Source organism: Mobula hypostoma, chromosome 22, assembly GCF_963921235.1.
Source record: "Mobula hypostoma chromosome 22, sMobHyp1.1, whole genome shotgun sequence".
Lineage (NCBI taxonomy): Eukaryota > Metazoa > Chordata > Chondrichthyes > Myliobatiformes > Myliobatidae > Mobula > Mobula hypostoma.
Window position 1 is genome coordinate 7,222,035 of NC_086118.1, and position 13,296 is coordinate 7,235,330.

At 41.7% G+C, this 13,296-nt stretch overlaps 1 protein-coding gene across 7 annotated transcripts in view; it reads left to right on the plus strand.

Annotated features, from left to right (window-relative positions):
• The window catches only part of tmem94 (transmembrane protein 94), a 166,996-nt gene that overhangs the window by 102,909 nt on the left and 50,791 nt on the right, over positions 1-13,296 (plus strand). For all 7 annotated transcript variants that reach the window (XM_063030944.1, XM_063030943.1, XM_063030948.1 and 4 more), the window contains 3 exons: positions 5,721-5,798; positions 7,016-7,101; positions 9,992-10,073. In XM_063030944.1, coding sequence (XP_062887014.1) covers positions 5,721-5,798; positions 7,016-7,101; positions 9,992-10,073 — 246 coding nt within the window. The remainder of the gene's footprint in view (positions 1-5,720; positions 5,799-7,015; positions 7,102-9,991; positions 10,074-13,296) is intronic.

The following is a 13,296-nucleotide window of genomic DNA, read 5'->3' on the forward strand; positions in this document are numbered from 1 at the left end:
TTGCATTCTGTGTTCTCTGTGTATCTTCTACACTTGAAATACAATGTTTATGGGAAAGGATTTTTCTCCTGACTTGTGTTGACGATGCACCTCAGGTTAAAAATGGATAATAGGAAAATAAACAGGGCAGTCATTGTTGAGTGGTTAATCTATTTGTGTAAAGCACATGACTACTTCCTAGCTAAGGATCAAGCATTAGAAAGCTTGTTACATGATAATAGTAACAAATAGGAATTAAATGTCTGTCATCAAATCACTATAGTATTTTCTGCCTCAGGATCTAAAGATAAATCCACACAGTGCAGAACTTGAATTACAAACAGCACATTGAGAGGCAGCAAATAAATATTGAAGTGAAATTTTTCACACTAGTAAACAATGTTTGGGTATGCTGTTCGCAGTACAGAAGCAGACTGTCCATTTTAGCAGATTTATCTTGCCATTTATGCTTCCTTTAGCCCTCTGCTAGTCACACCAGCAAGTTTCTAACTCTTTGTCCACATTGTATTGTTTTGCTCCTCCTTAAACATTTTTATGCTCTTTGCCTCAATTACTACATGGAGTAGCGAGTTCCATACTTGAACTGCGCGTGAAATGGAGCCAAATGGATGGTTCTGTGTATTTTATGTTATTCTGTAAAGGATGCCTTCCAAGACATTTTGTTTAAATGTGTACTGCAGCAGCATTATGAAGAGTAATCTAAAGTGTTTGCCAAATATTTTTTGCAGTGAATCGTCGGGTAACACTTTGAGCAATTGTGATTTTGAAACTTTATTTCTGGAGCAATCTCCCTCTAATTTTGTGGCATTGGTGAGTTGAGAATGTGGAATGAGATGGGAAGATAGACTTTTCACCTTGCCATATCAGCTGTTGAACAGACTTTTCACTGACCTCAGAATGCAAGTTAATGTTTTCAACAGGGGTGCATTGTTTCAAAGCGAATTGTAGGAACTTAGCAGGTAGGGCACTACATTTATCAGTAAGCAGCATAAATATCAATGCCAACATTTGTGCACTGCACAGATACTTCACAACAGGTATTGAAAGTGTAACATGCTGTAGGGTTTCACTGTTAATGTAGTGGTTTCTCTGTAGCAGCAATGTTTGGGTTATGATTAGAAATAACGGGGTTTGGAATGGTGTTGTTCTTGTGAGTCTGGAAGAGAGATTTTCAAGGTCTTTTGCTGGGGAGAGATGAGGAGAGAAGACGTGAATGGAGAGAGTTGGTAGACTGCCGGACGGGGTGGACTTGGAGCGAGGGTCTGAAGGGCAGCAATGATCAGAGGAGGTCGATGGTGGACAATCGACTTATCAGTGAGCTCCAACATTGCATAATAAACTGTTTCATAAGATTGGGCCCTTTCTTTTCCTCCGTTTTCTTTACTAACCATATAGTCAAAGTAAGAATTATAATGCTTAATCATTTAATTGCATATTGTATACTGTTTGTTATTTCCGGGTACTGATTTGGAACAGGGGACACATCACGCAGCATCCACGCAAATGCGATTTCTTAAGTTTGGCTGGGTCAGGGGCTATCAACTCCCTATCAGCTATCAGCTGCTAGCCGAAGTGAGAGTTGCAAAAGTGTTGGGCTCAAGGATTTGGGGAGACCTCCATTTGAAGAATAATGAAGTTCATGTGCCTGTTGTCAATGCTCAGTGTTCCCATAGCAGCACAGAGACTGTCATTGTGCATTCATCGTTGGCACAGTTGGTTAGAGTTCCATCAGTCAGGATGCTTGTTTGGAGGCAGGAAAAGCATAGTATAGAACTTGCATTGATACATTGTGGATGATCCCTTACAGTTAGGAAATGGATAGCAATCTTGGGTTTCCTGTATTGAATATTCTGCAGTGTTTGTAAAATGGCAGAGAGGAAGAGAAGAGCATTTATTGCAATAAGAATATATTCCTTTAGTTCATCCAGATTTGCGATGGAAGCCTACAAAATAAAGCCCAATTCTGTCTCTAATTTCTACCTCTCGCACCCTTACCTACCCCTAACTTTCATCATGCTGGCAGCAAGTTCCCTTGGATGTGGGCAAGAATTACAGCTAAATGTTTCATGCCCATTCCAAGTCAAGCTGGGAAAGAAACAGTTGCACTTTCTACTGAATGAACTGCTGAAGTCATCAGACTCTGATTCATTATCAGAGTACAAGCTAAATTTATGCAAGTAACCATATGGGTGGATGTACTAATTATTTAAAGCTGCATACTAATTGGTTCAGAGTTTATACCACTGATAATGCAATACAAGGTTCATATACTAAATTCTGAAACATTTGTGAACAGAATCCCTGACCTATTGCTGAAATGCCAGTTCTAGTGATGATCCCACTGGTGTTTGGTAATGGGATCATTAAAGAAGAGCTTGCTGTCTAAATATATGCTGAAGTATTTTGGATGATCAGCATTTTCAAGGTTAAAGCTATCCATGTCACTTGAGAGGTATTTATGAAGCAATGTGCAGTGAACCAAGTTGGATTAAATTTTGTATATACTTAGTCTCAGTGGCCAGTTGCCAACCAGTTTATGCTGTGTACCTACCCAGAGGCTGCCAGACATTAATCTAGAGAGGACTTGAAATATGCTGAGGATATTTTAAGACGGATTGTTTCTGTAGCAGGATGATAATTTTACAACCAAATCTCTGGAAAATGTATGTATCAGTTACATTTTTATAACCACACTCATACCTCATGGCATGGAAATCACAATGAGTTCAGCACAGAATGAGGTCACTAAGTCTGTGCTGATTGTACCAGAGCAAATCTCGAGTTCCCCTCCCATGTCTGTAGTGTTGAAATTCCTGCTCCACCATATGTTTATCCAAATTCTTCTTGAAGTCCACAGTGCAATATACCTGAACCAGCTCTGCAAGCAATGTGTTTCAGATTTCAACCATATACTTATTTTGAAATGGCTTTCCTCATGTTGCTGTTAATCCTCATTAACTTTATTAAATAGTTATGGACTAATAGTAATTAATTTGTTAGCCTCCTTTACAAAATAAACAGTCCCAACCCCCTCCGATCCATCCTTGTATCCATATACCCTAATCCCAGGCATCACTGCTGTCCATCTTTTCTGAATGCCTTTTAATACCTTCACAGTTTACTGTAAATACATTTCTAATGATACATAAAATTCAGCCATTGTAGTATGATCACTCGAGTCGAGTATGTTCTCCTAAGGGATTATCTATTGGTGGGTCCTCAGCTGGCTGTAGAGGCCAATCTGGGATCCATGTTTTCTGGTGCAGTGTGGACAAGAGTAAGTGTTGCCTGTGGTTAGTGGTCGGGTCTTTTGGTTGTTCATTCTCTTCTTTCACTGCTGCCTTTTGTTCTCTGTGGCACATCGGAGGTCGCTCTCATGTAGGACAGTTCCCTCTTGAACAGATTTCCTCCGGGTGTATCTATTAAGAGCAATATTCTCCCAGGTTTTAGGTGTAGTATTGAACTTCCTCAAGCTGATTTTGATGTTATCTTTGAAGTGTTTCCTTTGCCAACCAGGAGCTCGCTGACCTACCTGCAGCTGGGACAAAAGGATCTGTTTGGGGCGATTTGAGTTAGGCATCCAAATGACAAGACCTGTCCATAGGAGTTGGTGTTGCTTTATCGTGGTAGAAATCCTGTTCATGTTAGCCTCTTCCAGTTTACTGATCTTAGTACTTCTGTCCTTCCAGATGATCTTCAAAATTTTTCATAACGTTCTTTAGTGCTATTGTTCCAGGGTTCTGCTGTAGGTGGTCCATTCATCTATGGAAGGCATTACACCTAATGCCTGTTCCCATCTTGCTTCTTTGTGGACAATTCTGGATAAGAATCAGAGGAAGAAATTAACTGTCACTTTAATATTTTAAGTGTAGTCACTACTGCCAAAGTTCATCTGTTTAGTGATGAAGGCTTCTGTTTTTTGTTCTAAGGAGTAAAGGCCTCAGCTGACTCACAATTTATAGGATTTTTCTTGTCATGCACTTAGATTTCAGAGAACAATGTGGTATAATCTAAGTGCTCCAGTGAGATGGCTGCAAGTGGCAGCTGGGTGTCATCCCACAAACATGGAACCTGATGTGACTCAAAAGTGAGTAAGTGAATGACTGAATAAGTGACACAAACACGAGGAAATCTGCAGATGCTGGAAATTCAAGCCACACACATCAAAGTTGCTGGTGAACGCAGCAGGCCAGGCAGCATCTCTAGGAAGGGGTACAGTCGACGTTTCGGGCCGAGACCCTTCGTCAGGACTAACTGAAAGAAGAGCTAGTAAAAGATTTGAAAGTGGGAGGCTTTCAAATCTCCCACTTTCAAATCTCTTACTAACTCTTCTTTCAGTTAGTCCTGACGAAGGATCTCGGCCCGAAACGTCGACTGTGCCTCTTCCTAGAGATGCTGCCTGGCCTGCTGCGTTCACCAGCAACTTTGATGTGTGTGACTGGATAAGTGAAATGGAAATGACTAATAAATCCTTGGGAGATTTTGAAGGTATCTGTGTGGGAGAAGTTAGAAGACATTGCATAAGTAGCAAAATAATTAGCCTTGATCTTTTAAAATTAAAAAGGCTGGAGGAGGGAGGAGAAGATGGCGGCGTGACGCAGCTCGCAGCGGCCACTCCGGTGGTGATATCTGTTACCTGTCAAGTAGTGTGCCATGCACAATCCTGATTTGACGGAGACAGATGTGAGAGCACAGAGGAACATCTGGTGAAACTTCTGAAATGCCTGCTTCGCTGTCGCTGCTACTGTGTGATCCAGAATCTCCGGCGGGGAAGGCTCCGAGTCCTCGGCTTTGCTTGTTGCTCGGCGACCGGGGCGGGGTTGAAGCACTCGGCAGAGGATGGTGCTGGGTGTCGGAGGGCTGGTCGGAGTCTCGAAGTTTTCGGACGGACTCAGGGTCTGCTGCGGTCAGGTGCTTCCAATGGTGCTGCATGGTTTGCGGCGCTTGGAGGTTCATGGCAGGGAGAGTTTCTCCCTTTCTACCATCTGCGTGAGATGATGGGGCTATCAGGACTTGAGACTTTTTTTTACCGTGCCCATGGTCTGCTCTTTATCAAATTACGGTATTGCTTTGCACTGTTGTAACTATATGTTATAATTATGTGGTTTTGTCAGTTTTAGTCTTGGTTTGTCCTGTGTTTCTGTGATATTCTGGAGGAACATTGTATCATTTTTTAATGCATGCATTTCTAAATGACAATAAACAAGGACTGAGTGTCCTCATAATCTAATCTAAATTCATTGACATTTACTCTTAATCCATCTTCCTTTGTAAGAATGTAAATAGGTAACAGAGTTTAAGCAAGCCAAGTTAACTTGAGACAATTGTGCTTTGTAAGAAAACTGTTTGGTAGAATTACTAATGGAAAAACAACAAGCATGCAGCCCACAATTTTGTACCTGGCATTGATTAAGGTTTTGAGTGTGTGGCCAGTGGACGAGCTTTCATCTCAGGAATCTCCAAATGGGAAAACTGTTCTCTGAAGCTGAACGAATCTTGCAGTTGGCCTGACTGTTTTTCATTAGGCTAGATTGCTAGTTCACCCATTCACTGTTCCTCAGTCAGAACCAAATAAAACTTAGTTTAAATATAGATGTCATCCATGCACAAGTGGCTGATATCCACCTATATAGTGCTTGCGTATAACTTGTAAAGCATATAACAGAACTGAACACAACTTTGCTACTCTAATTTAACAAGTGTTTCCATTTTTTCTATAGGCACGGCACACAACGTATGGAATCAGGAAATGCTTTTTGTTCCTGTTGCAATGTCAACTTACACTTGTCTTCATTCAGGTAGGAGAATAGATTTTTATTTTCTGTTCACATGAACGTAGCATAGGTCACGTTTTTTACTTCAGTCTGCAAATCCTCATATCAAAATTGTAAATATTCAGATTTTCCTGCTGTTTTGGCTGTGATCAGTAGAGGAAGTATAAACTCTTCTCTGCCTATTGAACCCCTTGCCTCTGACATCCCTCCTCCACTGTAAACAACTTCACCTGCTCCTGGCCAGAGCTTTCTCCCCACCCACATTAGCCTTCCTTCTTAATCACACCTGCTTCTTTGTTCATTCCTGTGCTATCACAGTCATCATAATCAAGGACCCCTCCTACCTCGGTCATTTCTCTCTCCCCCTCCCCCCCCCATTGTGCAGAAGGTACGGCTGTCTTACTCTGTCCCACTTCTATAAGACTTGAATGGACTTCTTATAAGATAAAGATGAACTCTTTATCTCACTCTACCTTGTGGCCCTTGCATCTGTTACTCTACATGCACTTCCTCTGTAACTGTTGCTGCAACAACATATACTACATTCTGTCAATTGCTTTTCCCTTTGTGTTATCTCAAAGTGCTGGTGTGAAATGATCCATGTGGATGGTATGCAAGGCAAAGCTTTGCATCTTGGTACAGGTGGCAACAATAAACTAATTGCCAGTATGAAGTCAACTTTGCAAATCCTTGGAAGGTGTTTTATTTCACATAAAAGTTGCTGGTGAACGCAGCAGGCCAGGCAGCATCTCTGGGAAGAGGTGCAGTCGACGGAAAGGTCTCAGCCCGAAACGTTGACTGTACCTCTTCCTAGAGTTGCTGCCTGGCCTGCTGCATTCACCAGCAACTTCTATGTGTGTTGCTTGAAATTCCAGCATCTGCAGACTTCCTCGTGTGAGGGTGTTTTATCTTGTGTTTTTGGTCTAGCCCTTTTAAGACAGAAGAAGCGCTGCCAATTTGCCACATTCATCATTTTAGACATTGCTCTCTCTCTGTCCTTCTCTCTCCCCCCCCCCACAGCTGCCTCTTCCCCCTTCAGTTCTCTTTAAATCTTTCCACTCTCATCTTAAATCTATGCCCTCTAGTTCTTGATTCTCTTTTTGCTGGAAAAAGACAGGTGTATGTCCGACTTGGTCATATCACTGTTGTAATTGTACAGAATTCTTTAATATGTTCACTACTAATGTGCTAGCAGGCATGATGACCCATTGTTTATACTAGGCTCTCTTGTATTTGAGCAGTTTTTGGCCTGTCTGGTTCAGTTGCCTCCACCTCTCAGCACCACTGATGTTCTCTGGCTATCCTGCTTCTGCTACCCATTGCTCAGGTAGGTACATATGGCACCTGTGAGCAACACATCCACATTGAAAGCTATTAGTTTCTGCTGATCATCAAGTTGGAAATGGTATCGATGCTCTTGATGTATTAAGAACTTAATTGGGTATAAAATTACTGGTGGAAAAATAATTAAAGCCTCCATTCTGATCATGGTTTCAGAAGTGTGCTACTTTGAAAGAACTATGTAGTTCCAATCTGTTGCCTTTGCGTAGCCCTGCAAGTTCTCTCCAAGTATTTGTCCACTTTTCATAATAGCTACTGATCCTGCATCCATCACACTTTTGTAATGCACTTTTGCAGAAGCAAAATTTTAATGCTGGTTTAGCTTTTTCCAATCACCTTAATAGTTTTCTGCCTATTTATTCTGTCAAAATGCTTTGTGATTTGGAACTCCTGTTCAAAATCTTCCATTAATCTTCTGTATTGGAAGGAACACAATCACAGAGTCTCAAGTTAAGCTTGAAACTCTCCTAATAGGAGAGGCAAAGTTTAATTCCCTAGTAATTACAGTGAGACTCCTTATAATTAGTAACATGCAACACAAACGTAGGCATAATAATTATCAGTAACTTCCTCCCAACTTTGGAAGGAATGCGCAGTATACCTTCAGCTCTCTGCTTAATCTCTCTACATTAGAAAAGGTAGGAGGAGAAAATGGCGGCACGACGGCAGCACGCGCAGCCACTTCGGTGGTGATGTCTGTTATCTGCCAAGTAGGGGACCATGCACAATTCTGATTTGATGGAGACGGACGTGAGAGTATGGAGGAACATCTGGAAAACTTCTGAAATGCCTGCTTCGCTGCCGCTGCTACTGTGTGGTACCTGGAATCTCCGGAGCAGAAGGCCCCAAAATCCTCAGCCTTGCGTGTTTCAGGGCCGGGGCGAGGTCGAAGGCACTCGGCAGAGTATGGCGCTCGGGAGGCTGTATCGTAGAGGCTGGTCAGAAGCTCGAAGTTTTCGGACGGATGGACTCAGTGTTGGCTGTGGTCGGCTGCTTCCAAGGCATCGGCTAGTTGACGGTGCTTAGAGGTTTATGGCAGGGAGTTTCTCCCTTTTGCCATCTGCTATCGGGGACTCGGGAGTCGATCGAATCGGGGACTTTTGAGACTTTATTTACTGTGCCCCTGGTTTGTTCTTCATCAAATTATGGTATTGCTTTGCACTGCTGTAACTATATGTTATAATTATATGGTTCTGTCAGTGTTAGTCTTTAGTTTGTCCTGTTTTCTGTGATATCACTCTGGAGAAACATTGTATCATTTCTTAATGCACGTATGCATTTCTAAATGACAATAAAAGAGGACTGAGTGTTCTCATAATCTAAAAATTCTCATTAACCAGGTTGTTGGATTTTGCCGCAGGCACTGATTTGCTCTATTGGTTGCCAGTTTGTTGATGCATGGATTTGTCTAATTGCTTCAGTGGACAACATCTGCAGAAAAGATGTAATGTTGTATGCCCTGGTCACTGACCTATGAAGCACAAGAACCTGTGTGTTTCTGTGTAGTCAGAATGAGCTGAGGTAAAATTAAGTTAGTAAGTAGCTATTGCTTTTTGTTTTGTATAATTTTTCTGGACATTTATAGTCATATTTAATGCCAGCCAACTCAATCATTTATGCCCATCGCTGTTTTTCTGCATAAATTGAAGGAGTTATTGAGGTGTTGGAATCAAATTGCCTGGAGACAGGTTCTTGAGTCCATGAGTCCACACTGACCATCGGGCACCCATATGAACTGTCAACACCCCGCAGATTCTACTGCTTACCTACACGTGTAAGACAATTTAATAGTGCTTGAGCTTTTGGTAGAGCACTGCAACGATCCCTACATGAGGAATAAGACCACTAGTTATTTTACTCAACTCTTCTTGTTAGTTTTATTAGACACCCCTTAGTTAGATTCAGTGGAGGTCTTCCTCCTTGCAGCATTATATTCTCTTTAGGCATAAAGCTTCCTCTGCTCATAGGATTTTATGTAACTGAATTTACAAGATCTGAAAAGTTCTTGTGAGTTATTGACTGGAAGCAGAGGTATTATCTCCCTGAACTAATTCCACTGTAGATATTTTGACAACCACTGGAAAGACGGAGCAAGCAAAATGCTCTGAATTCAATACTAGTGATCTGAAGTTTAGTCTCTGTATGTGAAACTGGGAAATGGAAGCAGGTGAAGGATATTCAGCCTCTTAAACCTGCTCAGCCATACAGTAACATTACGACTAATCCTTCACTTCAGCAGCATATCCCTTGATCTGCATCTAAAAATCTACAAATCTCCACTACTGACTTAGTCCTCTTGGGTAGACAATTACCCACACACTGGTTGAAAACATGCTTTGATTTGTATTTTAGATCCCAGGTATCCTAGCCAGGGGAAAATCAAGTTCATGTTTAATTATCATGTAATCATACATGAATATATCCAAACGAAACAGCATTCCATTCCTCCAGGGCCAAGGTACATTACCAACTGTACACAGAACACTGCACATAGCACCCATTGTTCCTGCCAGGCCCCATGAAAATCTTAACTTTGCTTGATTACCTTTGATTGTTCTCAACTATTTTAATTTTATTGCGGTTTTGGAAAGGGCAGTTTACATGTGTAAAAGTCTCTCTATAGGGGACTTTGCCACATCAGAGATTGCCTGTCTCTGATCAGCACACATTGATCATTTCCAAGCAATTTGACATCAATCTACCAATGCCTTCCTGAAGTGACTCAAACTGGATACCGGTTGAAGCTCTGTGTTGGAAATGTTTAAATACAAACAGCAACTTAAGATAAAGTAGATGATGAACATTTTGGAGAAAGAGCACTTTAAAAAGTAGGCAACCAAACTGAGATTTCATTGTCATTTTTGTTTTGTCATTAGTGCTTCTTTGTTGGGGAAACCGCCAGACAGTTCGGTGATGACGGTGGCAACAGGAAAGAATTTTCTATCCATTCCAAAAAAGGTGAGACATCCCCCCACCCCTGTACATTATTTTAAAATATTTCTGTGCCTATTATGCTAAAAGTCTGACCTACCAATCTTGAAAAATATCAAAATTAAGAATGTTTTAGTAGGTCGTATTAACAGTAGTAACCTGTAACACATGTTCTTTCCTTTCTTCCATGGTCCACTGTCCCCTGCTATTAGACTCCTTTTCAGCCCCTTATCTCTTCCATCTTTCACCTCTCAGCTTCTTACTTCATCCTTCTTCCCTCTCACCTATCACTTGCCAGTTTGTGCTCTTTTGCCTCCCCTCGCCTTCTGGCTTTTGCTCCTTTTCCTTTCCAGTCCTGGTGAAGAGTTTCATCCCAAAACGTCGACTGTTTACTTCACACCATAGATGCTGCCTATCTTGCTGAGGTCCTCAACATTTTGTGCGCATCAAAATCAGGTTTATTATCACTGACATGCGCCATAAAATTTGTTGTTTTGTAGCAATATTACAGTGCACTACATTTTTAAAAATTACTAGGCCATAAGCTCTGTAAATCATGGCTGATTTTATTATCCTTCTCAACTCCATTCTCCTGTCTTCTTTCTGTTACCTTTGACTCCCTAATAAATCAAAAACCTATCAACCTCTGCCTTAAACATACCCAATGCCTTGGCCTGGACAGCCATTTGTGACAATTAATTCCACAGATTCACCAAAGAACTTTTTCCTCATATCTGTTCTAAGTTATGTCCCTCTATTCTGAGGCTATGCCCTTCCCCATTATAGGAAACATTCTTTCCACGTCCACTCTATCTAGACATTTCAATATGCAATAGGCTTCAATAAAATCCTCCTCATTCTTCTAAGCTCCAGCGAGTATAGGTTCAAAGCCATTAGATATTCCTCATATTCTAACTGTTTCATTCTATGTACCCATGATTGCCCAGCACATCTTTTCTTATATAAAGGGCCCAAAACTGCTCATAATACTCCCAAATTTGGTCTGACCATTGCCTTTTAAAGCTTCAGCATTACCTCCTTGCTTTTGTATTCTAGTCCTCTCAAGATGACTGCTAACATTGCATGAGCCTTCCTTATCACTGACTTAACCTGCAGTTAATCCTGCATGAGGACTCCAATGTCCATTTGCGCCTCTGGTTTTTGAACTTTCTCCCCATTTAGAAAATAGTCTATGCCTTTATTCCTTCTACCTAAGTGCATGACCATGCACTTCACTACATTATTTTCCATCTGCCACTTCTTTACCCATTCTCTGAATTTGTCTCAGTCCACCTACAGACATCCTGCTTCCTCAACGCTACCTGCCCCTCCACCTTTCTTCGTATTGTCTGCAAACGCGGCCACAAAGCCATAAAACGTGAAAGGAACTGATCCCAACACAGACCCCTGTATTGCTGGTCACTGGCAGCCAACTGGAAAATGGCCCTTTTATTCTGACTGTTTTCCTCCCGCCAGTCAGTCATTCTTCTATCCATGCTAGTATATTTCCTGTAATTCTATGGGCTCTTTTCTTGTTGAGCAGCCTTGTGTGGCACCTTGTCAAAGGCTTTCTGAAAACCTCACTGGTGCTTCTTAGTCTATGCTCACGGATTTAGCAGGCATGATTTTTCCTTCAGGAAACCATGCTGACTTTACAGTAAGACATTATAATAAGAAATTATTAAAAATAGTGCAAAAAAAAAAACCCAAAATAATAAGGTAGTGTTCATGGACTATTCAAAAATCTGATGGCAGAGGGGAAAAAGCTAAGATGTATAGTGTGGTTTTCAAGCTCTTGTACTTTCTCCCTGATCGTAGTAAGAAGAAGAGGGTATGTCCTGGATGGTGTGAGCCCTTAATGATGAATACTGCCTTATTGAGATACTGCCTTTTGAAGATGTTCTTGATAATATGGAAGCTAATGATGAAGCTGGCTGAGTCTACTCTGAAGTGTTTCTAATCTTGTGCATTGGAGCCTCCAAGTGGTGGTGGAACCAGTCAGAATGCTCTCCACAGTACATCCGTAGAAATTTGCTGAAGTATTTGGTGACATACCAATAGTGCCGCTGCCTTAATTGCATCAGGATGGGTTCTCTGAGATGTTAAAGCCCAGCAACTTGAAGCTGTTCACCCTTTTCACTACTGACCCCTTAATGAGGATTGGTGTATATTCACCCATTTCCCCCTTAAGTCCACAATCAATTCCTTGGTCTTTCTGACATTGAATATGAGGTTGTTGTGACACCACTCAACCAACTGATCTATCTCACTCTTGTAAGTCTCCTTGACAATCTGCCAATAATAGTTGTCACCAGTGAATTTATAGATGGAGTTTGAGCTATGCCGAGCCATGCAGTCATAAGTGTAGAAAGGGTAGAGCAGTGGGCTAAGTCTGCATACTTGAAGTGCGTCTGTGTTGATTGCGAGTGAGGAAGAGGGCCAAGGCCAAGTGGAGAGCCGCTGCTGTAGACTTGTTGTGGTGATAGGCAAATTGCAGTAGGTCCAGGTCCTTGGGCAGGAGTTGATTCTAACCATGACCAACCGCTCGAAGTACTTCATCACAGTAGATGTGAGTGCTACTGGGCAATAGTCATTAAGGAAGTTTACCCTGCTCTTGAGCACCAGTATAATTGATGGCTACTGGGCGATAGCATTAAGGAAGTTGGACATAGAAAACCTACAGCACAACACAGGCCCTTTGGCCCACAAAACTGTGCTGAACATGTCCTTACTTGAGAAATTACCGGGGTTACCCATAGCCCTCTATTTTTCTAAGCTCCATGTACCTATCCAAAAGTCTCTTAAAAGACCCTGTCATATCTGCCTCCACCACCATTGCTGACAGCCCATTCCACACACTCACCACTCTCTGCGTTAAAAAAAAACTTAACCCTGACAATCCTACTTCTAAGCACATAAAAACTGTGCCCTCTTGTGCTAGCCATTTCAGTAGCCTTCTTTTCGATCTACCCGATGCGAAGACATCACGTACTACGGTGAATGGAACTTTAACTCTTTATTAGTAGCAAGCTACCGGAGAGAACCCTCCTTAAGCACTCTCTTGGAGGCTGCTTCGGAGGTCTCTGGCTTCTAAAGCAAATGCAGCTCTTTAATACACATGCAGTCACATACACCAGATACATGTGGGTTCAACCCCCTTGGTTTTCCGTACAGATGATTATTGTTAGCTTATCAGCCATAAATTGTTCATGTAACAGTTTAATTGTCCCTATGTCTGGATACAGCCAGA